Source organism: Puma concolor, chromosome B1 (genome assembly GCF_028749965.1).
Source record: "Puma concolor isolate L17-30 chromosome B1, mPumCon1.1.hap2, whole genome shotgun sequence".
In the NCBI taxonomy this organism is placed as follows: Eukaryota; Metazoa; Chordata; class Mammalia; order Carnivora; family Felidae; genus Puma; species Puma concolor.
Window position 1 is genome coordinate 127534764 of NC_141670.1, and position 26842 is coordinate 127561605.

General features: G+C 37.4%; 1 protein-coding gene across 13 annotated transcripts in view; it reads right to left on the reverse strand.

Moving 5' to 3' along the window:
- The window catches only part of BMPR1B (bone morphogenetic protein receptor type 1B), a 418825-nt gene that overhangs the window by 20722 nt on the left and 371261 nt on the right, over positions 1-26842 (reverse strand). For 7 of the 13 annotated variants that reach the window (XM_086704542.1, XM_086704540.1, XM_086704541.1 and 4 more), the window contains 6 exons: positions 18690-18792; positions 17807-17909; positions 7798-7894; positions 6535-6673; positions 1467-1659; positions 361-658 (listed from right to left, as the gene is read on the reverse strand). In XM_086704542.1, coding sequence (XP_086560668.1) covers positions 361-658; positions 1467-1659; positions 6535-6673; positions 7798-7894; positions 17807-17909; positions 18690-18792 — 933 coding nt within the window. The remainder of the gene's footprint in view (positions 1-360; positions 659-1466; positions 1660-6534; positions 6674-7797; positions 7895-17806; positions 17910-18689; positions 18793-26842) is intronic. The other 6 variants (XM_086704546.1, XM_086704545.1, XM_086704548.1 and 3 more) reach the window with 1 other exon arrangement.

A 26842-nucleotide genomic window follows, 5' to 3' on the forward strand; every position in this document is an offset into this window, starting at 1 on the left:
CTTTATCACCACATAACATGTAGATCTTTACTAAAACCTTTTCCTACCTACAAACGTATGCAGAATGCTCACCAAATCATCCCAGACATTAGGTACTCTTTTCTAAAGAGCTTCATGACAGCTACAAACCTAATATAAACACTGTCTAGAAGCCAGGTCACCGAGGAGCACAGAAACAACAGGACACAAATACGTGTTTCTTCAAATAAATGTTTCTACTTTTTCCCTCCAAAGAAACATCAAAATTAAGAAGGTTCCTCCTCTAAATTTCCTAGCAGCACCAAATGCCAGAATGTACAATCTATAAAAAAGGGATAGAAGAGAATCATAAAAAGTGTATTCATTCACTTTAATACCAACCTAATAAATTTGACGGCCAGGCCCAGGTCAGCTATACAGCATGTTCCATTTTTCTTCACCAGGATGTTCTTACTTTTCAGATCTCGGTGGGCGATTGCCGGTTTGCCTTGTGTACTAAAGATTTCAGTATGTAAATGACATAAGCCACTGACAGCAGAATAGGCTAACTTCAGCATTGATTTTGTATCTAGAGTGGTGGACTTCAGATAGTCATAGAGGGAACCGTTTTCATGATAGTCTGTAATTAGGTACAACTGGGTCCAAGACCCTGTCCCTTTGATATCTGCAGCAATGAACCCTAAAAGGAAGAAAGACAAAAAGGTTTGAAGCCAAGTGTTTTCTGAATAGTATCAAGAATAATTTATATTCCCAAATATCATTCCTTGTCACAGAGGTGTCTTTGTTTAGTATTTCGTTCAGCTTTACGGTTATGCCTATGACAGTACTAAATTATGAATACCAACCAGAGGCCATCAAAACAGTAGAGGTAGAGGAACATTAAGCGTTTGTACCTGAAAACATGAGCCCTTTCTAGTCAGTCATTGATATTTACGTTATTGTATTACAGTAAATAGTATACATACGCCACGGTTTACAAAACAGGCCTGGAGTCAGGGCTTACACTCCATATTAGCTTATACTCTTTCCAACTTGGATGATGCAGGTACATTATTTCTAACTTGAGAAAATGTTTTAAAAATCAATTCTCAATATAAACTCTGGATACGCGCGCGCACACACACACACACACACACACACACACCCTGCAGATAAAACTTCTCTAACTTTTCACAACATTTAAACATGTGCTCCTTCAAATCCCTAAGAAACCCTAAGAAATTCTGGTATTACATTTGCATTTCCTGTCCCTGAAGAAAAAATTATTGGAGAGTATTCCATTTCCAGCCCACTATTCATTCACAGAAGTGGCTTAGTCATTCCTCCTGTGAGGTCTCCCAGTAGAAACTTATGACGTTCTTGGGCTCAGGCCAAGAAGAAAATGTCTATATATTTCATCACAGGTCTAGACAGATGAGTTAATAGGCAGATGTTAACAGAAAATAGAGGAAATCTAGGAAACCCTGAATACCGCTGTACCGACTCACCCAAAATGTTTTCATGCCTCATCAACACTGTCTGATATATTTCTGTCTCTCGGAACCAGCTGGCCTCCTCCGTGGTGAAGAACACTTTCACAGCTACCTTTTCGCCACGCCACTTTCCCATCCAAACTTCCCCATAGCGACCTTTTCCAATCTGTTTCACCATCTGAATCTGCTTAGCTATAGTCCTTTGGACCTGTTAAATCCCAAAACACACTGTTAGTGTATTCGCAGCACTACAGATTTGTTTAATCTTTTTTTTTTCCTCCTCCAGAGAAGAAACAATTACTGCATGCAAAATATATTTAGCCAGTAGTTTTTCTTTACATAGACACATTATTTATATTTATTTATTATTTTATACTGTCCCCTTTTAAATGTATTTGAGATTGATTATGGATTCTGAATTTTTGAATTATTGCTTCTACATTATTAAATATTTCATTCTACCTATTATCATTCTCATAGAGGAAAAAAACCTGAATGGTTCACCGTCACTGGCAGAATAAAAACACTTTTCACTCCCACTACTGTAGCGGGATACTGGACACTCTGAAAGGACTCACCCACCATACACTTCATCTTGGATAAATTACAATGAAACACAATTGCAATGCATTGTTGGACACAAAGAAATAAAGGAAATCTCCAAGTAAGAAGGTCAGGGTAGAGGGAGGAGGATGGGGAGGGGGAGGGAGGGAAGAGCTGAGACCAGAGCAGGGAACAGTAACCATTAGCACACACAAAAGCCAAGCTGCTGTCTGGGTGAAGAATAACATGAGCACTGCGATCTGGAATCTAAACTCTGACCCCTTTAAAAGTAGAGAAACTACAAAAATAAAAATAAAAAAAAAATTAAGGGGCGCCTGGGTGGCGCAGTCGGTTAAGCCTCCGACTTCAGCCAGGTCACGATCTCGCGGTCCGTGAGTTCAAGCCCCGCATCAGGCTCTGGGCTGATGACTCAGAGCCTGGAGCCTGTTTCCGATTCTGTGTCTCCCTCTCTCTCTGCACCTCCCCCGTTCATGCTCTGTCTCTCTCTGTCCCAAAAATAAAAATTAAAAAAAAAAAACGTTGAAAAAGTAGAGAAACTGAACCTAGGGCTTTGGCATTAAGCTGGGACCACTGAGTGACCCTAAATTTGCCTGAGGTTGGTAGCACCCCATGGCTCCCAACAAGAGCAAACAGAAATCCTCTCCAGAGAAAATCACTTGCAGAATATTTTTCATCCCACCACTACAGCCAGCTATTAGATACCTTGAAGGAACACTTGCCACCATACAACTCGATCGTGGTAAGATGTAAGAAATAAAAAACTATAATGAATTATTGGCCTCGCAAAGAAATACAGGAAATTCCCAAGGCGAGGCGGGTAGGGAAGAAAGAAAATGAAGGGGGAGAAGGAAGGGAGACAGGAAAAGAAGATCCCACAGAATAAATTCCTTAAAACCAAAAGAAACAGCCACTATAAATAAGAGTCAAGAAAAACAACCCAAGTAGATTGAACCCCTTCAGATTTCAGGTACAGGAATTTTCAGACGTACAATGCCACGGAACACTGTATGAAATATATAAAGAAACAGAAGACAAATGAAAAAGAAGGAAGCAGCAAATAATTGTTGAAAATTATACTCTGAAGTGGAACCGTTAATTGTCACAGTCGAAAATGTAACATGGACAGGTAGAAGAAAAAGAGCAGGTTAGATCTGGAGAGGAAGTTAAGCTTGAAGAGAGCTCTAAAGAACTAGAGAGAGCAGTAGAAACAAAGAGAAAGAAAATATGAGAGGAAAGTGGTCTAAGGGTTAAATGTCTCTTTACATATGATCTGCGGCCCATCTGTACTCACATGAAAATATTGTCTAAGAACTCCATGACTGAAATGGCTAAGTACTGATGATAATTTACATAATTTGGGAGGCATATATAAAGAACCTAACACAAAACTCTCACAAGATCTGACCAGAAAACTGGAATGAATTCTTAGCAGAAATGTGCTTTGAATCAAGTAAAGTTGAAATGTTTCTTTTTATGTTTACACTTTTAAGGACCAATACAACTGAGTCCACCCAGATAATCCAGAATAATCTCATCTCAAGGTGAGCTGATTAGCAACCTTAAGTCCCTTTTCCCAGGTAAAATAACAGATCCCAGGGATTAGGACATTTTGCGGGGCATTATGCCTACCAGAGATGTCTACCAACTAGGGTCATTCTGTTTTTGTATCATGGATGATTTTATTAATTCAAGAGGTCATGCTAACCATTGCCAGAGGCATTAACAGCACCCATATCAGACTAGAAGCTTTTAGGAAAAAAGATAAAATCTGTTTTTTAATGCTGTTTTCTAAAAGAAGGATTGAAAAATTAAAGCATTGCTGACATGCAATTAAGCCACTCAGCCTGAAGTAAATAAGGAACTCTCCAGAAGAGTTCAAACATGCTATTCAAGGAAATGTTCAATGTATTTCCACTTCTAAATGGGGGAACAGCGGCACCAAGAGCACCAAGCAGCTGAGAGACAAATCCGCAAATAGTTAAATTACTGACTAGGGAGGACACTTCCCACATTTATTACAGAAATTTTGTACTTAATTTACAGATGTTACAGAGCACTGTGTATGGAAATCTACAGAACATTTTCTGACATAAACAGTTTTGCATGCACTTCTTTTCTAACGATAATATAGCTTCTCGTAATTTAATGAATGTACTAATGGAATTGGCAATGCTTGAAAGAATAGGAACTTATCTCAAAGATAAAAAGTGTCACTAAATTATATTCAGAAATTTAAAATGTACTTTAGTTTTGAGATTTATTATAACTTCTAAGGAGGAAAACACTGGAAAACAAATAGGTTTCAGTTCCAAGAGCATAAACATCTGATTCATTAATACTGAAGGGGATTTTCATATTTGTACTTTTCTTTTAAAAAATTATAATATACAGATTTTAAAATATAAGAACCATATCTGCTACATATTAAATTCTAACAATTAAAAAAACCGTAAATTTGATGATAAAAAACCTCTACAGTAAAAAAAATATTTATATCCTAAGTAGTATCAGTTTGGTCATAATGACTACCTCACAAGTTATCTTCTGTCTGGTCTATTACCTGCAGAGGACATATTAATCAAAGAGAGAAGTGTTTCAGTTATGCAAAATAAGTAAGCCCTAGAGATCTGTTGCACAGCACAATGCCTACAATTAACAGTAGTGTATTGTATTCTTAAAAATTTGCTAAGAGGGTGCCTGGCTGGCTCAGTCAGTTAAGCATCTGACTTAGCCTCAGATCATGATCTCATGGTTTTTGGGTTCGAGCCCCGCATCGGGCTCTGTGCAGACAGCTCAGAGCCTGGAGCCTGCTTCGGAGTCGGTGTGTGTCTCTCTCTCTTCTCTTCCTCTACTTGTGCTTGCACTCTTTCTTCTCAAAAATAAATAAACATTAAAAAAAATTTAATTTGCTAAGAGAGTAGTTCTTACATTATATGTTCTTACATTTAAAAAAAATAACAACAAATAAACAAGACAAAATAACAAGAACAAAATAACAAGAGGGCAGGAGGAAACTTTTGGAGATGATGAACAGGCTCATGGAATAAATTAGGGTTATGATTTCACAGATGTATACTTATCCCCAAACTCTTCAAATCGTATACATGAAATATATACTTTTATACATTAAGTATATATACCTTTTATATCTCAAAAAAGTTATAATTCTTGACTTGAGATTAAAAAAAAAAAACTTTCAGTACTACACTAAGAGGTCATGAAAACAATCAAGTAAATATGATATCCAAAGTCAGAACCAGACAATAAAGATTAGGTAAATCAATCTTTTTTTTAATTTTTTTTTTTAAATTTTTTTTTTTCAACGTTTATTTATTTTTGGGACAGAGAGAGACAGAGCATGAACGGGGGAGGGGCAGAGAGAGAGGGAGACACAGAATCGGAAACAGGCTCCAGGCTCTGAGCCATCAGCCCAGAGCCCGACGCGGGGCTCGAACTCACAGACCGCGAGATCGTGACCTGGCTGAAGTCGGACGCTTAACCGACTGCGCCACCCAGGTGCCCCCCTTTTTTTTTTTTTTAATTTTTTTTTTTCAACGTTTATTTATTTTTGGGACAGAGAGAGACAGAGCATGAACGGGGGAGGGGCAGAGAGAGAGGGAGACACAGAATCGGAAACAGTAGGTAAATCAATCTTAAGAGTTTGTATATATATATACATATAAACTTAAGAGTTTGTATGTATATATATATATATATATATATATATACACATATATATACATATATGTATATATATATATATATATATATATATACACATATATATACATATATGTATATATATATACATATATATAAGATTGTTGGGATAGAAAATAACAATTTTATATATATATATGTATATATATATATATATATATATATATACATATATGTATATATATATATATATATATACATATATATATATATAAAATTGTTATTTTCTATCCCAACAATCTTTTTGCATGGTCTATAAAGGAATCAAATGTTTTCTCATTAAAACAAATGCCTTGGATTCATTGTATGTTTTCTTCAAGTTTGGCGATGTTGACTATCAGAAAATTATAGCTCTCATGAATGGAAAAGCCAGGACTTCATCCTGAAACATAAGCCCTCCAGATGAAATGCAGTCTTCTTCCCCTGGAGAAGTACTCAGATCCCAGTTCGTTGTAATACTTTTGCCTTCAAAAGCCAGGCCAAAGTTCAGTAACACTATCCTTACTGAAAGCAGAGGGAAGATGGCTCCATACTTAAATGTTTTCTAATCTGCTCCTTATCAGAATGTCTAAGGGTCTGGATTGTAACCATACACTTACCCTGAAAAACAATCACCTTACCCCCAATATGTCAAAATGTTATCAGAAAGCCCTTCATCTGAGATCTGATGTCTAACTGATGGCGTAGAGCTTCTCTTTGTCCACTACCCTATCTGTTTCAGTAAAATGAAACCCCGTACTTATTGACATTTCCTCTCAGAAGACATTTCCTTTAAATTCAGGATATGTTCTTCTCATACCAGCAGAGGGAGGCCTGATCCACTTCCTGAGCTTTGAGACTGCTCAATTAAGTCTCTCAGGGATTCTCCAGGAGGAATGTACGTTTCGTCCTGTTCTAACCCAATGCTGTACCGAGGCCTGGTTTCTTGTCTTTTATACCTAAAGATGCACAGAGGAAGATAATTTAAGATACTGAATTGCAATGATGGGTAAAACACTGCAAACAAAACAGTCATCACAGCAGATTTCATTTTAGCACAAGAGAAGATAAATTTTAGTATTTATTATCCTTACATGATAAATGCTAGTACTTCTTTACCAATACAAGATACATGCTTACTATTTATTACCCTTAGTTATGATTTCCAAAATATAAATCATAATTCTTTTGCTAACCTATTTTTTAAGTAAGCTACATGTTTTTTGGTCTCAACCATCTACAATTCTTCTTCTCCATTCAACTGCCTATTTCCCAGCAGGGGTCCAATAATATTTTTCTATGGTTCCAATACTTATTGCCTAAAATTTCTCCCCTTAAGGTCCCTAATTAAAGTTGAAAATTTGGGGTTTACAAAAGACATAACAGAAAACTACTTCATCTATAAAGTATAAAGTAATATACTTCATCTATAAATGTATAAAGTAATAATACAGACAAATGAAAGAAATTTAAACTTTAGAAACATCTTGTCAATAATTATGCCTCCAATTAGAAATGAATTTACTCGAATCAACTCCTATTTGCAGAACAGTATCATAAATGAGTGTTACAAAAAGCAAATGATAAAAATTTAAAGGTCCTTGATATCTCACAAAGTAGAAAATAAGTTCTTAGTGAACAAAAAGTAACTCTCACTTAACTTTAATAACTAAGCTTATTTTAGCTGAATCACTAATAAAAATGTGGCTTAAAATTTTTCAGTATTAAGGGAAAATTGTTAACTTGGGAAATAAGGAATTACTAGAATGATTCTAGGTTCAACATGGCCATTTCTTCACTTACGATCCAACCTTAGTAACAAGTAGCTCCTGAATTCCCTAACTATCCTAAATTCCCTAAGGGTGAAATTTATCTGGGTGGCTTTGATGTCTGAAACAGAAATGAGAAGGTATCTATTAACAGCTTCATTACGACAAATATTTTCAAAAGTAACTGATAGTATCAGGGAAATCTAAGATTTAATTCGGTCAAAGAAAGCTACGGCGAAAAATAACAGGTGGAACAGTCGCATGAGGATCATATTTCAAACTCAGAATTCTACATCCACATGTCAGAAACTTACCTGAAGTAACAGAATAAAATAATAAGGACCAATAGCAAACTACAGACAGTTACAGATATAAGTAAGGCCTTGTGGTGTATAGGTCCATCAACAAAATCTGAAATTAAAAAGAAAGAGAGCCATAATATGGAGAATATTTTTACTTAAAAATTAGGAAGCAACTCTTTCCTAAAAGCGTTTGCTAAGCCCCATATACAAGATATAAAAGATCCTTTTAATCTGCCAATTGATAAGAATACTGTATATTGTATAGTAAATATATATGTGTGTATTAATATATATCTGTATTTGTATTAATATGTTTGTATATTTGTATTTATTAATATATATAAATATATAATTGTATAGTAAATACATATATATATATATATGTATTCCAAATTAAATAAGTTCAACTACTGTGAATCATTGTTCACCTAGGCATTTATTTCAAGAGCGTGAATTTCTTCCTCTCTGGAAGGAATAGGCTTGACACAGAATAGAAGTATAGAGTATGAATGAATGTACATGGATCAATACCCCCAAAATAGAAGTAGGTAGTTCATCTTTATTTCAGATCCAGCTGATGGGTTTACAGGCTTTTCTCGTGTGATTTCTGGAGTGTTCCATATCGTGAATTTGGATAAAAAAACTGGTCTATATTCTTTGTACATGAAACACACAGTCATCTTATGATGGATACAAAGGAACAGGATTCCTCAAAAGTTGCCAAATACAGAAGATATGATGTGCACCACTTCAAACAAAGATGCCTTTCAAAACTACATCGCTAAATTTTCCATAAATTGCATCATATTTTAAAATAATGGGTATGTTCTACTCAAAGAATTATTGTGTGATCCTTTTATAGAACAAATTATTAAATATTATTCATGTTGTTTTAACTCCAGCTCTTGACAAATCAGATTTACTTACAGCATGATTCTTAAACTTGGAAAGCTTTATACAAATGCATATTTACTGACTGTAACCTCAGAGATTTTTGTTCCAAGTATTTTATTTTTTTACAATCATCCCAGATGATTTATATGCAAGTAGTCTCTGAAACATATTTTGAGAAAACTGACCTAAAACCAGGTGCACTTATGTAGTAACAGAATTAGCAGTGTTCTTACTATGGGGACCATACTCCCTTGAGAGAGTGATTACTTTTATTTAATTTTTAAGGGTATTATTGTAATTTATGACTTTGGTTGCTATGAACAAGAGGTTTTCCAACTGCACTCTATACTTTTAACTGTATGGCTACCTAAATGTTTTGCCTGGGGACCCTATCTCACCCAATGTAACATTTTTTTTTCACTTAAAAATATTACATAGTCCATGAATAAAAACTAAAAAGCACCAACTAATGAAATAACTAAAATTGCCATCATCTCACTACTTAGGAAAATTACTATTAGCATTTAACACATGCTTTTGCAGTATCATTTCAATGAATAGAAAAAAAAGCTTATGAGCAAACTATTTCACAAGAAGGCATTATATACACCCTTGTCCGTGGCAGCATTATTCACAATAGCTAAAATGTGGAAGAAACCCAACTGTCCATTGACAGGTGAAAAGATGAGCAAACTGTGGTACATGCTTACATACACGGAATATTATTCGACCTTATTGTGTTCCGATATATGCTACAACTTGCTGACTCGTAAGGACATTATACCAAGTGAAATAAGCCAGTAACTTAAAGACAAACATTGTGTATGATTCCACTTCTACGAGATACTTAGAGGAGTCAAAATCATAAAGAGAAAGAGTAGAATGGTGGTGGTTGCCAGGAGCTGGGGGAAGCTGATGTTTAATGCGAACAGAGTTTCAGTTTTACAAGATGAACAGAGCTATGGAGATGGATGAGGTTGATAGTTGTATAACATTACAAAAATATTTAGTACCACTGGATTGTATACTGAAAAGCAGTTACAATGGTAAATTCTATGGTGTATTTTACCATAGAGAAAAATTGGAGAAAAAAACAAAACAAAACACTGTTGCTTCAGAACTAGATTGCTTTCGTTAATAATACTGTGAATATTTTCAAAAACAATAAAAATTTTCTCCACATAAGTTTTAAACACTGCATGGTATATATGCAGGCACATCCTGATTAGAAAGTCAGTCTTCTGGGGCACCTGGGTGGCTCAGTCAGTTGAGTGTCCGACTTTAGCTCAGGTCATGATCTCACAGCTCGTGGGTTCGAGCCCCGCGTTGGGTTGTGTGCTGACAGCTCAGCCAGGAGCCTGCTTCAGACTCTCTGTCTCCCTCTCTCTCTGCCCCCCCTCCCTGTTTGTGCTCAAAAATAAATAAACTTTAAAAAAATCTTAAAAGAAAAGAATTTTTTTACGAAGTCAATCTTCTGATGCTGTATATTTAGAAGACCATAAAGATTTTGCTCTAATACACCTTTGCTGAAATACACAAAACCCTGTGAACACTCTTACAAGTACATCATGACAGATGTCAACGGTGATTTCTTTAATCTAGATTCCCATAAGTAGAGTTATTAATTCAACCAATATATATTTCAAGGCTTTCCAAACACATTGTCAAAATGTCCTTTAAAAAATATTACAAAGCTTTATATTTCACCATCAGTGTGACCATATGTTTTAATTATTTTGAAGTAATTTCAGTCTTATATAATAAAACCTGTAAGGACAAAGAACTCGAATATGTCCTTCACAGAGATTTCCCATTTTTAAAATTTTACCATACCTGTTTTATAATTGTCTTGCTCTCTCAGTATGGATGTCTGTGTGTCCATCTTTATATATATATATATATATATATATATATATATATATATATGCATATATATACATACTATGTATATATAAATATGTATATATATTTGTATTCATATTTATGTTTATTTACTTATATGTATGTATAATGTAAAGATCATCTGAAGTTACAGACATAATGCCCTACCCATAAACACTTCAGAATGCACTTCCTAAGGACAAGGACAAGGTCTTACAAAATGGTAATAAAATTATCAAAATGAGGAAATTAACATGAATACAGAAATTGAAAATAAATCTTACTTTGAAATATTTGGATTTTTGTTATAAACTATAATCCACAGGTCTTCATACTAGGCTGATAATCTTGTCATCAGCCTAAAATACGCTGAACAATTATTCATGATCTACACTACTTATAAAATATTAATGGAAGCAGTCTGCATCTGAAAAGACTAAATAAGACACCATTAAAGAAATGCAGTTTTGTATTTACAACTTCAGAGACACTGCCAACGGTCCAGAGAGTAAGATGTTCAGGAACCTGACCCACACTGCAGGACAGGTCCAAAAAGCCATTTAGGCTTTAACACCAGCAGAAATTATATAAAGTAGCACATGCACTGTCTGGCAAGTGGTGCTTAGGAAATCTTGAAAATAACTTGAGGACTCTTCAAATCAAAGAGGCCAAGGTTTTTACACAATAAATTGAGTAGCAAATTTCCCTCCACCAGGTTACGGGCAAAGTCAACAATAAACCCAAGGTGAGCACAACACTACTCCAGTGAGAGCACAATTCACTGTGTTTATACATATGCAGAGGTACAAATGCCATGGTACATATACATGCAAACACTGTCCCTGGAAACTTAGTTTAAAATGTGTTTCCAATTTTACGGATAACAAGAGCAAAAAGCCTGAGTTTGCAGAAAACCAAGAGAATGCTGGATACTCAATTAAAACGAGAAGAACCAACTACTTAAGCACAATGTATTATCAGTATATGCACACAGAACACTTTTTCATTCCAGTGATTAATTGTACTGAAACTCAGCCTCGCTGCCTTTTGCTTTCCATGCAAATGCAGAGTACACTCTGAACTGTAAGAACACTGTATTTATTACCCATCTTATTAGATTTCTGATTTATGAGAGCAATGAGACTAGAAAGGATCTAAGGGATTTTTTTCCTTAACCATCAAGTGCTTTTTTTCTAAGGCTAGCATTACTGCCATTTTCCTTTTCTTTGCCCCAATAACCCCATCCCCTGTAGCCTCCTTGTCTTCTGTCACGAACAGGTGATCCTTATCAATAAACCTTTTGTTTCTGTTGGTCATGCTGGTCATGTTTTAATCTGCCATTACCTGTGCTCAGAGCATTAACAATGTAAACATTCAAGTCACTGCCAGGGTCTTGGAAAGCGAACACTTCCAGATTCCTATCAGGAAAGGAACAGAGCACACAGTTCTCTCTAGGGCAGCAGAGTTTTACCTGTGCTGTCACTTCAACTGCTCAAGGAAGTAGAACGGAGAACCCTCCAGGGAAGTCTGGTTCACTCTTAGAAGCAAGTAAGAATCACCAGTGGTTTCTTAACAAAATGGCATTCTGTCACTGGTTGTTTTTTCTCTGATAAGTAAGCAGTTTGCAACTGTTTAAAACAGCAGGACCTTTTTTTTTTTTAAGTCCAAAGGATTGTTCCTAATTGCAATAAGACATAGAAGAAAAAACCAGGTCGCTAGGAAAGATCTTGGAAATAAGACTGCCCAAAGATATCTCTGCCTGGGCTCTCAAAATTATAATCATGGATAAATTAAAGACAGCTTTCTATTCATAGAGCACAAAGCGCCTGAAAAGTATATTTTTGTCAGAGGATTTTGGTCAACAAGGGATACTGCAAAAGTATCTTACTTACATCTCACATTGGGATTCTCTCTTATAGTAACACTTAGAAATAAATGGACTATAACAACAAAGATATAATTTACTAGTTATTTTCCTGAATAAAAATAGTTACGATTACACTTCTTGGTAGCACAACAGGTTAAGACAGATTTTTGTTAATGGTAATTTTATTATTATTATTTTTTAATTTAAGTACAGTTGACATGCAATGTTCCAGTAGTTTCAGGTGTACAACATAGTGATGCAGCAGCTCTATATATTAAGCTATGCTTACGAGGACAGGTGTATTACCATGCACACCATACATTATTACAGTATTACTGACTAAATTTCCCACACTGTACTTTTCATGCCCCTGACTTTTATATTTCATAGCTGGAAGTTTGTGCCTCTTAATCTTGGTCAGCTATTCTGCCCACCCTCCCAACTCCCTCCCCCTGTAGCAACCCCCAGTTTATTCTCTGTATTTTAGATTCTGAAGATACCATTTTTATATCCAGATTACTGTGTTCAATGAGAAAGAAAAGGACTAATTTCTAAATTCCTTTCATCTGTCTCCTATACAAAGCTACCTAGAAACAGTTAGGAGCTGAACACTTCGAGAGATGTTAGAGCTACTCCCTAGCAAGAAATTTAGCTCAGACTCATGCATTGGATCATACTGCCATGGGCATAATATATGTATTAGAAGGAAAATTCTGGAACTCATCTTTGCATTCTTGACACTATTATATATTCAATCTATCTGTGATGTGGAGAACAAAGGAGATGTCCCATTGGTTAAATATCTGTTACCTACAGACTTTGATTTGTAATTGGCAGTATCTAACCTATGCAATAGCTTTTTTTAAGTTTTTTTTTCAATTTGTTTATTTATTTTTGAGAGAGAGAGAGAGAGAGAGAGAGAGAGTGTGTGTGTAAGTAGAGGAGGACAGAGAGAGAGGAAGACACAGAATCTGAAGCAGGTTCCAGGTTCTGAGCTGTCAGCACAGAGCCTGACGCAGGACCCAGGAACCATGAGATCATGACTTAAGTTGAAGCTGACACTTAACAAACTGAGCCACCCAGGTGCCCCAGCAATAGCATTTTAAAACAAATCTGTAAACTTCTCAGAATATATTTTTTAACTAAGAAAAGAAATACGATAAATTTTAACTCTGAAAATTGTGTAGTATAATTTGACTTAAACTACATTGAGATTACCATATGTCAAAACAGAATGTTATTTCTGAGACATTTTCTATGAAGTATACATGTAGTATATATGAGGAATTACTATATTTAGACACATGAACATATCTATTTCAAAAAATTATATAACTTTGATTTTATAGAAGCAAAATTAAAGGATCCCATTTAAAAAAGGAACAGCTTCTGCTCATTTCAACACCATTCACTTCTTTAAGTGCTCATTTAAAGGAATTAAAAAATAAGTAACTATAGTAAGTAGTTTGGAGTAAGGGTAAAAACCTCATCAATTTCTCCTGCCTTCACACAATTGCAAGAGAGCATTTTACTCCCAATATCTTGGTCAAACCATCTGATGCTGTGAGTCTGGACACACATCATTCCTCTCAGCATCCTGGTGCCCTGATCACCAATTCTGCAGACAGGGAGCCAGACAGCAGGGCACCACGACCTCTCCCTTTAAGCCTCTCCATCAAAACAGACATCTCTTCCTACCCTCAGCACCAGCCGCAGTGTTACTGGGCTTCCCAGATCATATTTTAGTGTTTATGATACAGGTGCTGCATTTGATCTAGTTACTTCCCGTATTTCCTCCTTCCAGAGAAAGAATGTTATCCTGGGGTGTTCTGCTTTTCTGGGGCTGAAAGGGAATAAACAAAGCAAAAGGAAACCCAGCATTCATTAAAGAATTTAGCTGTATTCTGGCTGTCCTTCATCTTCCTTTTTGAAAGAGAAGATGACAAATAAAATTTCGAGGACATAAATAAACATTGATAAATATTATTGCATGGGATTGTGTATCTCTAATATCCTGCTGAATGTATCTAAGTTTAAAAAAAAAAAAAGAGCCTGAGAAACCTCTGGATAGGTAGAAAAGATTTTCTTGTTTGTTTTTAATAAGGACAATTTATTTGTAGGTTTTTACCCCTATGCTCAGTACTTCTCTAATCTCTAATAACAAAACCCTGCCTAAGCTTGTTATTACGTAGCACCCAGTAATACAGGTCTTTTGCGATGAGGTTAATCATTTAACTTTTTTGGAAGACCAGTTATATAAGAAGCAAGAACAACAACAACAAAATGGTCAGCTCGATATTTTAGCCTTCTGGTCTTTTGATAACATAGCCTCTGCTTTCTAGCAATTTGACATAAAGATTTATAATAAATCTACTATATATGGATTCAGTAGTTATGTATATGTAAAGTACTTAGAAAAGAGCCACAGTAAGTGTTCCATTCTCATTAGCAAATATCACAATCATGAGGATGATTTCCATGGCTCTTAGGCCAGAAAATCAGCCTGGGCTCTGAGCTTTCAAGGGTCCTACTCTGGCTCCCTCCAACCATGACCCTTCCCATTAAGCAATGAGTCTCCAGGACCCGGGGGATGTGTCCACTCAGAACCTGTCCCATCCCACTCTTCTTTTAAACCACTGGCCATGGCCAGTGTATGGTGGAGGTTAAAAAAGAAAAAAAAAAAAAAAAAAAAAAAAGGCAGCAGCTCTATGGCATAGCTATGTTACAAATGCTAGTGCTCTCAGACCACTACCTACAGTGACTTTTACTAGACCCCAAAATGACTGCACCAGAAGGGTAAGATGGAATCTGCCCAGAACTCACCTAGGTACTAACGGGGATCCTCAAATTTCAAAGCAATAAACTCCACACAAGCCTATCACTTTACATAATTTTCAGTATTATGCACCAACCATTCCTGAATCCTCTTTCCCATTCTGCTCTAAAACAAGGATTTGTCTTCTCAATGCTGCTGCCTTTCTACTCAAAGCCGTTTCACTCAGTTCTCTAGAGATTTATTCCACTATTTTTAAAAGTCTCAGCCTCCTCAGAGAAAATTCCCTCATCTGCCTAGTGCTAACTAGAATCTGGCTCCATCTACAGGACGATACATGCACTGCAGCCCTTTCAGCAATAGAAGGGTTGGAATTTTCCGAATCCTATTGCAAGTTCTAAGACACATTGCTTCCACTTGCATGTGAAAAGCCTTTTCTCCTTGGGGGAAGAGATTCTAAAATCTAGCACCACTGCCTTCATTTCCAGCCATTTCTCACCCTCCTCCCTCCCTTGTCCCCAGTACATAAGCCTCTATACCAGGGCTATTCAAAATGTTGTCTACAGACTGCCAACTTTCTGCAACTGGTTCACAAGGAAATAGCTACAAAAACCAGAAAGCAAACATTTAGAACTTGACCACAATTTGATATCAGCAGACTTCTCTTTGAAGGTGTTGTCAAAGGCATGCTGAGACACAAGCGGTGCTTTTTCTACCAAAAGTATTACCCAAACTTTAATGTGCATACAAATCACTTGAGGAATATTGTTAAAAAATACATTTTGTAGGGGCGCCTGGGTGGCGCAGTCGGTTAAGCTTCCGACTTCAGCCAGGTCACGATCTCGCGGTCCGTGAGTTCGAGCCCCGCGTCAGGCTCTGGGCTGATGGCTCAGAGCCTGGAGCCTGTTTCCGATTCTGTGTCTCCCTCTCTCTCTGCCCCTCCCCCGTTCATGCTCTGTCTCTCTCTGTCCCAAAAATAAATAAACGTTGAAAAAAAAAATTTAAAAAAAAATACATTTTGTAGTCTGGGGTGGGGTCAGAGATTCCACACGCGTAATGAGTTCTGACTGACACTGATGAGCTGATCTACAGATCTATTTTCAATAACAAAGCTTTAGAAAACTTAATTATGAGATTTTCTCCAACCAACCACATTGTTTGCTATGCCTGCATTTTGCAAATGCTTCTCAAGCATTACAAACCAAAACTCTGTGTTTACTACTGCCTCTATTTAGTCACTGCTCCTAACAGGCGGTGCAACCTTGGGAAAGTTAGGTGACCCCTCTGTGCTGCAATGTCCTTATCTTTACACAAGGAGTAAGTCTAAGTACCTCATAGGATTGTTGTGGGACTCAACTGGGTTAAATAATGTGATACTGAACATGCCTGGCTCATGTTAGCCATTATAATATTTTTTAAATTTTTATTCCTGTCTTATCCATCCAGTGATCTCCTATTCATCCTTACAGTCTTGTTCAAGTGTCACTTCTATGAAGGTCTTTTGACATCCTCCCACCCCACAGTAAACCACTCACTTGTTTGTGTCCTTAATACACTTTACAATCTGACTCCACTAAAACATTCCTGACTGAATAAAATTTAATTATTTACATATTTCTCTCTCACAGGCCAGTGTGCACGTCTTGAGAGCAAGAATTTTCTTCATCCATTTCTGTATCCCTAACACCTAGCATGTTGACTGGCAATCTATATAAAAAATCTGTCTGTGAATGTTTTATGTGAATGATTATGAATAATCCTTTAAAGCTTTCTAGGCTTTAGCAGAAACTAGCGTTACAAAATGTTATCATCAAAGCCATGAAATGTCAGTATATTTTGTTAGGAAGATTTTCTCAGGAAGTAAAATCAATCATGAGAAATCATTTTAAACCACTGATATAAGACTTAGGCTTTAGGACATGGTGACAATTCCAATTATCTTATTTTGAGGTGAGAGTAAAGAGGAGAAAGGAAACATGGGAGCAGTTTGTAACAAAAAGCCCTTCCAGTTGCAGTATTTGTCTTTTGCAACGAGCGACACAAAAAGCCCTTCCAGTTGCAGTATTTGTCTTTTGCAACGAGCGACACTTAAATGTAGAAGTTTTGAAATTAAATTTTCTAGATATCTCCTCCATTCTATCAATATACTGATATATGATTTGGCTAAAAACTAGCTGCTCTAGTACAGATAAAAGGAAATTATCCAGCAAATAATCCAATTGAATCTTTTATTTTTTTTTAATGCATGTTAGCCTAATGGCAGTTTTCGAGTGAAGTATAACTTCTGATTAACACTTCAAGGTAAGCATAAAACCCTGTCCCCCTCCTCTTTGCTTCTAAAACACACTGCAAGCTCTGGAACCCCTAGATTTCACAGGGAAGTGGGGACAAGTGAAAGAAACGAGATCCTCAAGCATGAAGCCCCATACGACTACTTTTCCAAGAACTACTTGCCCATGTCTTTGAATTACGTCATCTTGCCTTGGTCCCCTGCCCCAGCAGTGGGAAATGATCAGGCACATCAATTTAGGAAAGGCAGAGTAATTCTCATCTTTATTTCCTTTGTGGCTAAAGCTCTTCCAGCCCCAAAGCTTTCTTCTCCTTACCTCTACTCTTCAGTGGAGGCAGCGTAGGGTGCAGGTCTTTGTTACACTCGTTCCGCTCTGTGCAGCACTCAATGGATCTTCTCTGATGAGGAATGGGGGTGTCCTAAAGTTGAGCCCAAACAGCTATGAGTGGGGTTCCCCTAAATTTCAAAGTCACATAATCTAAACTTTTTTTAGCTTATTTATTTATTTTGAGAGAAAGAGAGACAGACAGACAGAGACAGACAGCTCGAGCAGGGGAGGGGCAGAGAGAGAGGAAGACAGAGAATACCAAGCAGGCTCCACACTGTCAGCACAGAGCCTGAAACAGGGCTCGAACCCACAAACTGTGAGATCGTGACCTGAGCCGAAATCAAGAGTCAGACGCTTAACTGAACCAACTGAGCCACCCAGGCACCCCCTCAAAGTCACATAATCTAAAACTTGAGATACTAACACCATTCAGGGAATTCACTTAAAATTCTGATAATTGTCCTGAAACATTCTGAAAATGTTTTTTTATATTAGAAAATTTCTCTCAAATTTCCATATATTTTCTTACTGCGGCTTTTGCATTTCAACAAAACTACTACTACATTTGTAATAACCAGGGTGCATAGTTATAAACTGAGGAAGATGGCTTGCATTAATGCAATTAACTAAACTGGAATCTGAGCGGGATGATCTAAAGAGTCATTAAGCAAGAAGCTAACAGCAAAAATAAAAATAATACTTGCTTCTGCAACGAAAGGAGGATTGGCCCAATGAGACAATTTTCAGATTATTTTCCAACTTGCTAAAAACAGGGTGGGCAAGGAAAACAATTCTTTTATATAGCTTGAAACCTAACTGTTTGAAAGCTAGCAATGAAAGTTACAAGGCAGAAGCATGTGATCTTCCTTACCCGGCACTGAAAATCTGAGCCTTCTAGTCCTAGGCATCCAGAAGTGACCACAGGCATCCCAGAATCATCTTCTTCTATCATTGTGAAACAATATCCATCTGTGCTGAAGACCAAACAGGCAAAGTAAGTGTGTGTGTGTGTGTGTGTGTGTGTGTGTGTGTGTGTGTGTGTGTCTAGGGGAAAAGGAAAGGAACATGTTAATCATTTGTTTTACTACACACAAGGAGAAAGTCAATGATCATTACAAGTTACAACCTGTTAAGAAAATTCCAAAACTTTCTTTTATGAAACTGGATTTAATAGTCATAAAACATTAGGTAATATCTTCTCTGTCTAGAAACTTGTGAGAAAGAAGGAAATAAACTTGCCATATAACATATACTATTAGTAACCATATACCCCAATTACTACACACTCATTTTGGTCCTCCATCGCCTCCACAAATCCAAAAACACAACTGTTTTTCTCACCTTCTATATGAAGGAACTGAGGCTCAGAGAGCTTGAGCAATTTCTCAAAGGCCTTACAGACAGTGAGAGGCAAGGCAGAGGTTTGACCCCACGCAGGTGAACATTTATGCTCGTTCTATTTGCTCCAAAGGAAACAAACTTGTCTCTCACTAAGGCACCAAAAGAAAGACAGGTAGAAGCTAGGATCAGCACAACATAACCAAGGTGATTAAGACTGTGCCACTGGGTCCCTCTGCTTTAGGACTGATCTGTCATGAGAAACATCAGGCTTTGTTGTAAGCAGGTGGGGCTTACATCGGGGGTACGGTGAGGGCAGACAACAGAAAGAAGGGCTGTTAACAAGACCATGGAAAGCAAAGAAACAAAAACTAAATTTCTGTGTGGTTTTCTACATTAAAGAGAACGTTCACTTATTCTACCTCATGCAATCCTCTCAACAGCAATGGAAAATAATACTATTTCTATTTACAGACGAGGAAATTAAAGGTAGAGAGTTTAATAAACTTGTACAAGGTTGCAGAACAAACTGTAACAGAATCAGGCCTTGCATCAAGGACCTCTTGCTTTATCCCCACACGTTTTCCACTATCCTCTCCTGGGACCAAATCTGAAAAACAAGAACTATTATATACAGAACTATTTACAAACAGACTTTACTGTCTTCACAAGTTAGGGTGACTCCTAATATATGTCATCAACCACTATTGCATGTGTTAAGAAATGAAGTACTAAACTATATCTCCATCTTTTTCTCATACATATGCTTGCTCAGCGCCCAAGACAGATATGGCAGTGTAGTCCTGAAAGGTCACAGGAAGAATGCTCTGAGCACAGCATTAGCCATGATTTGTGGATTTGTCTATTCTAAATTAGTGGTAGCAGCATTCTGCCGTACATTAGCCCTTCAGTTATCATCAACACCCTTAGAACTGTTTACTTGGTTTCTAACCCTCGTGATCCAAAATACTTCAGTTTATAAGAACTAGAACAGCAAAGTTCAAATATAGTAATGAATGGCTAGGAAGGGCCGATGGTAAATCTCTTTGTTAGACTGAGGTCAAATGCATGAAAATTATTGTGGAATACAGACTCTGCCTCTGAACAACCCTTGCTCTCAACTCTTTGGGGCTTTTTAGCCAATTTGCTGAAATTGCTACGAAAATCGAAAGCATGTAATCACTGAAGGCAATAAATAAAAGAGCTGTCCCTTAAAAATGTAAGCAATATGAGCAAACAATACCCAGATGATTTTTTTATTCCTTTCCTTCCCATTTAGACCATATGTGTGACTTAGTTTTCTCATCACAAGTAAAATTCAGGAATTATCAGAAATAAAGTCATCTTAATTTTCTGACATTAGGAATTCACAGGGCTAGAAAGAGTGATACAATATGTTAAATCTAAACAAAAAAAAAAAACCTCTCCTTATTTATGACTTCCCCTTACTCAAAATCTGAATATATGGAAAGGCACTCATCAGAATCAAAAAAAAAAAAAAAAAAAAGAATAAGAAATGCTGGTTAAGCTGTTGGCAAGTTATTCTTACAATGTCCTGGGAAATGTAAAGAAACATCAGGGAGAGTAAATTCAAGCTTTAAAAATATACTCCCTTGTCTGCAAGAGAGTAGAACTAAAAATATAAACAGGGTGTGGAGAAGGAGAGAAACCCTGGAGAAAAGTCAGTGTCCCCTAAGTCATAAATTCAGACAGAAATCAAATATTTAGTTGGAAGACAAGCAAAAAGGTTAGAGAACCATTTCAAGTGCATAATTATCTGCAACAAAGCAAAATTTATAAGCTTCTCATTGACATTACCAGCTAGTTAGGAACACTAACTGGAAATGAGCAGTACAATTACAGAAACTTCAGAATCACTTGAGAACTTTCAATTCTTGAGCAAACACAAACGTAAACAAAGCTATGTTCCAGAGTCAAAGCTGTTCAACTCCCTCTGCTGAGAGAGGGCTGCAGAATGTCACAAAAGGCAATTAAGTCCTCCCACGGGCTTACTTGAACATTCTGCTGCCTGGCTGCCATGTTTAGGCTTAGTTTTTAAAGGTTGTATACTGATTATTATTATCTCATCATTCCCACAGTGTTTAAGAAGAAATGAAGACTCATGAAGAAAACAAAAGTAGGAATGATTTTAAACAAAACTGAAAGTACTGAGATGTATACAGGGATATAGGATGAATCATTTAGTTACAGTAATGATTATGAATTTAACAAAAAGGCTCCTGGGTGGCTCAGTCAACTGAGCTTCCGACTTCGGCTCAGTTCATGATCGTGTGGTCCATGGGTTCGAGCCTTACATTAGGTTCTGTGCTGACAGCTCAGAGCCTGGAGCCTGCTTCACATTCTGTGTCTCCCTGTTTTCTCTGCCCCTCCCCCGCTCACATTCTATCCCTCTCAAAAATAAATAAACATTAAAGAAAATTTTTAAAAAAGACCATTGATGTGATATTTTAAAAATGCTGCCCCTGTGTTATAGGTAAAGACGAGCAATGAACAAAATAGAACAGCTGCGTACAAAGGCGATCAGTTGTCCATACTGACTGCTTCTCCAGATTTATGCCATTTCTTTTAATTTGAGGGAGAGAGAGAGAGCATGAGTGGGAGATAGGTAGAGGGAGAGTGAAAGAGAGAGAGAGATTATGAGTGGAAGAGAGGGACAGGGGGAGGAAAAGAGGGAGGGAGGGAGGGGGAGAGAGAGAGAGAGAGAGAGAGAGAGAGAGAGAGAGAGAGAGAGAGAATCTTAAACAGGCTCCACACTCAGCATGGAGCTCAATGTGGGACTCGATTCCATGACCCTGGGGATCATGACCTGAGCCGAAATCAAGAGTTGGGATGCTCAACTGACTGAGCCATGCAGGTGCCCCAATATTTATGCCAATTTTATGTCAGTATGGGAGAAATACTAGAATTCCTAAATTTCTTTTAAGTTTCAGTTAGAATTGATTATAAAGACTGTTTGGTTTTAGTCCATTTTAAATCAGTCCTTGAGAACATTCCATCTTCTAAAATACCTATTTCACATTCATGAGAATAAAGAGAAGTTTTCAAAGTTTTCTGTCACAGATAAACTCAAAGATACATACAAATTTTAGAGCAGCTATTTAAATCATGCAAATTTTAGTTAATTAGAACAGCTGAAAGCTGCTTACAACTTTGTTAACAGTAGTTCACTTGACAAACATTTATTGAGCGTACGATGATCCAGGCAGAGTTAGATGTCCAGAACTCAGGGTGAGGAAGATGTAGCCTTTGCTTTGAACGAGCTCATAGTCTATGAATGCCACAATCCTAGGAGAAGCCAAGTGATTCAAATTCTAGCAGTAAAGACAGAAATCAAAAGCTAGAAGTGTTTCCTACTGAATTGGGAAAAAAAGCAAAGAAGGATGTTGAACGGTGGTAATTATCAAAGTAATGGAATCCTGAAGTTTATATGTTTTTTCCTTACCACCTTAGACAGATGGATTCCCATAGTAGTAAGGGTTAAAGGGTAAAATATATATGGCTACTACTGGTCCCCTGCTATGATTTTTCCTCCGAGATGTCACTGAACTGGAGGAAGGTGAAGTTGCATTAATGATAAAGTTGCAATGTGAGAAATGACTTCTACTTTATCTTCAGAAATGGGTAACTATCAGGGCACCTGGGTGGCTCAGTCTGTTAGTGTTCAACTCAGTTTCAGCTCAGGTCATGATCTCACAGTTCTTGAGTTCAAGCCCCACATCAAGCTCTGTGCTGACTGTGCACAGCCTGCTTGGGATTCTCTCTCTCCTTTTCTCTCTGCCCCTCCCCTGCTCGCTCGTACGTGCACTCTTTCTCCCTCCCTCTGAAAATAAATAAACTTAAAAAAATTTTAAAAACAAAAGGATGTGTAACGATCTTACATCCTTCTCTAGCAGCCATACCGAGTGATTTGGCATTTTGTTTATTTTCTTCTAGGAGGTACAAGATCTTCTGAATTTGCCTCTATTTTTGTATGAATCGAGCATTTGTACATTCTCACCTGTGCAGATGTTCTTTGTCTCTCACTTAGATTTGTCTGATTGCCTTCCAGCAGGCCTGCCCATCCCCTCCCTCTGGATTCTAAACAATTCTGTACAGCACTTCCTGATAAATCTTACATTTTCCTTCTCTGCTTTAAAATCATCAACAGTTCTCTATGTAGAAGTTTAAAGAGCTCTGAGCTATTCATTTTCCATTAACTCCAACAACAAATGGGCCCATTTAACAGTCTCATTTATGACTAAGAAGCACAAAAGCAGAGTTATTCCTTATAAAAATCTTCATAAGTGCATCTGAAATCACTGCCTTTTCCAACTTAAATTATAAATTCTAAGGAAGAACGTATTCTCATAAGTGTGATGGTTTTAACTCACATCTTCTACTGAAAATTTTTTTAAAGATCATAAAACTCAATATTCAGATGGTCTGAGCAATGGTGGAATAAACTGGATGCAATGGAAGATGTATAAACAAACGAGAACAACTTGCACTTTAAACACTCTGAGATCTTAGGTCGGGGCGCCTGTCGGAAAACTCACACCATCACATTCAGCAAGAGGTCTGAAAGTCCTGGGTTGATGCAAACTTTATAAAAAGGCTCACAAGCCCCTAACCTTTCCCTTCTTCCCCTTGTGACTCCCCAAGGCACGGCTGGTGTCTTATCTAATTCCTCATTTAGGCAGCCTGGTGTCATTTGCACATCCTTTGTGCAAACATCCAATTACTTACTACACCTGTAAACCCTGAAAACTGTCCAGGCAGAATTCTCGGTCAAACCTAATAAGTAAGTATTTAACTATGGTGAAGTATTTAAAATCATCTCTGAAAAAGAGTGAAAAACAACTTTTACAAATGGATACACTTGTGTGAGCACCTGGATGAACTTGAGAGAGGTGGTAAGTAGTAACAAAAATGACTATCAGAGGCAGACAGGTAAAACAAGAAAGGATGTGTAAAGCAGGATCAGATTATATAGAGAAAAAAACAGACAAACAAGGCTGCAAAATGATACAAAACTTTTGCAGGGTGAAAGCCATGTAAAAAAGAGTTATTCCAGGAGACTTTGAAGCATTCAAGGCATACAGTGATTATCTAAGATCCCGGGAATAAATCTGGAAATGGAATGAGAAGGATTAACAATGTGCCATAACAGCTGGAAAGATATTTAGAAGATAGGTATTATCTTGAGGGAGATAAAATAACAGCTTCACTTCTTGAGTTATGGATACTAAAAAAGGTTCTAATACTTTATTTAGTTTATTTGCACAACATCCTCTAACATGTATGCTGTGAAGCAATGGAAAGGGCATGGATTTTGGAAGTAGACACACCCACACATGATGGGAATCAAGGCCAAGAATGACTCTGGCCTTAGTGTTTGGCGGGTAACGTGATTGATGCTACTCGCAGAGAGATTAAAAACCCTCTAAACTTAACACATATTTTCTGAATTATTAGGTGGGATTTCCAAATCTCTTTTAAGTATGATATACTTCTGATCCGGGCCACTTTTTAGATTATTCTGTCCAGGAATATGGGAGTGGTAATGAACAGGAGACCTCCCTAGGATACCCAAATTGACTAAGAACTGCCTACAAGACCTCAGGCCACACAGTTTTGACAAGCCTTATCTAAGCTCAAGAAAGCACATCCTTGTCTTTAGAACTCCTTTACCTAGGAGTGCAAGATTTAATGCAATATTACCCCAAGTATGTTCCCTTCCAGGTCAGCAAACTGCTTTCTACTGGTCTGTGAGGAGGTTAATACAGAAATGGAAACCTGCAGAGTAATACATTTAGCTCTCTTGAATCTAAATAACAGAAAAATAGGAAAAAATTGAGCATGCAATGTGCAAATATTTTTATATTTATGTTTCTAGTAATTCATTTTTATTGTACTCTAGAAAAATACCAGTGCAACTTATGGGGTTGGGTGGGGAGCATCTTTCACCAGAGATAGTGTGAGAAGTACTGATTTGGAAGTCAAAGAGTAGATAGTGGGAATGGAGGAATGGAGGCCCGAATTTATTCTAGGTCTTAGGACTCAGGAATAAAAGCAGCCCCTGTGATTCACATGATTGATCTCAGTTCACAGGAGACTCAACTGGAGTTAACATCCTGTTAGCAAAAAGGATGTGCATTTTGCCCAAGAGTGAATATTCACTCCTCTGAGATCCAGTTCAGGGGTTGGCTGCTGGTCAAGAATTCAGGACTTTGGAATGAGTATTTCTAAACTGCAGTTATCAAGGTCAATAAATCTGACCTCCATGTTTTAGTTCTTACCCTCTTGACCTCTGACAGCTTCTAACATGGCTGACCTTACTTCCTCCCTCGGTAAACTTGGCTTCAATGACACCATACTCACTGTTTCATGTTCATTCTGGATCTTGTGGGGAGAGCCTCCTTGACCCAACCATTAAACATCTCAAGGCTCAGTCCTACTCTGTTCGATCAGATTGTTTTACTACCGTACTCAATTCTTCATGCTCCACTCTACCCATAGCTTCCCTCTGATATTGAGTTTGACTGTGTCACTTGATTTGGTAAATGGAATATTAGAGGACAAGCAGAAGTTTTAAGAGGTTGCTCCCTCACAGTCAAGTGAAAAAGAATATGCTCTGGTTAGCTTCTGGTCCAAGAAGGATGAACAAACATGTAGAGCAGGCAGGAACTGAAGCAGCAGCCCAATGCCAAGTCCACCTAACCCAGCAGGTCCCAGCACAGCTGCAGCCCATTTGTAGACCCAGGAATGAAAAGACAAATGTCTTTAGTTGTAAGTTACTATGATTCTGAGCTCACTTATTTCACAGCATAAACTGCCTCACATTCTACTCACTCACTCTAGACTCTCCCCAAACCCTATCTTCACTCCAAATCCATATCCCATGGCCTACTCTCTGATGTCTCCATTTTGTAGCTATCAAAAACCTTAAACTCAGCATGTCCAGATTAGAACTTGATTATTTCCCTCTGTCCTCTTTCATTAAAAGCCTACACCGTGTATCTAAATGTACATCCAGACTGGTGAAGCCTCTGTGGGCCCCTTCCTAGATCCAATCCATCAACATAAAACTTTCCTTCTAAATATTTCCCCAACACATGTACCTCATTCTTGCACCAGCACCAACCTAGTCCAAGATCATTCTCTCTCACATGAACTGCCCTTCCTAAATCCACATCAATACCCACTGCCACACCTGCTTAAACAAATCCCCCTCAATGGCTTCCCAATGCTTCCAGGAATAAGACGAACATCCTTAATAGAGCCGACCAGGCCATGGGTAATCTCTCCAGGGTCCACACTCAACTACTGCCACACCTCCTTCTGCTCCCTGCACTTTAGGAAAACCAGTCTTCCTCGAACATGCCAAGTTGCTCCTTCCCACGCAGAGAATCTGGAAGAAATCTTCCAAATGAACTTTCTTCCAGATCAACTTAGGACACTTCATTGATGTATAAGGAAAATAGGACAAAATATTTAAAGTTGGGATAATTGTGGAAAGCCTGCCCATATAATCACCAGAACTATATCTCCAATGACACACACAGATTTGCTCTTAATTACTACAGACCCAGGCAAAATAGTAAAGTATCCCCCTAATATGTTTTCTCCTAATAATTTTCTTTTCTTCAGAAAACTCTGACATTTTCCTGATACTTTTTCCACTTA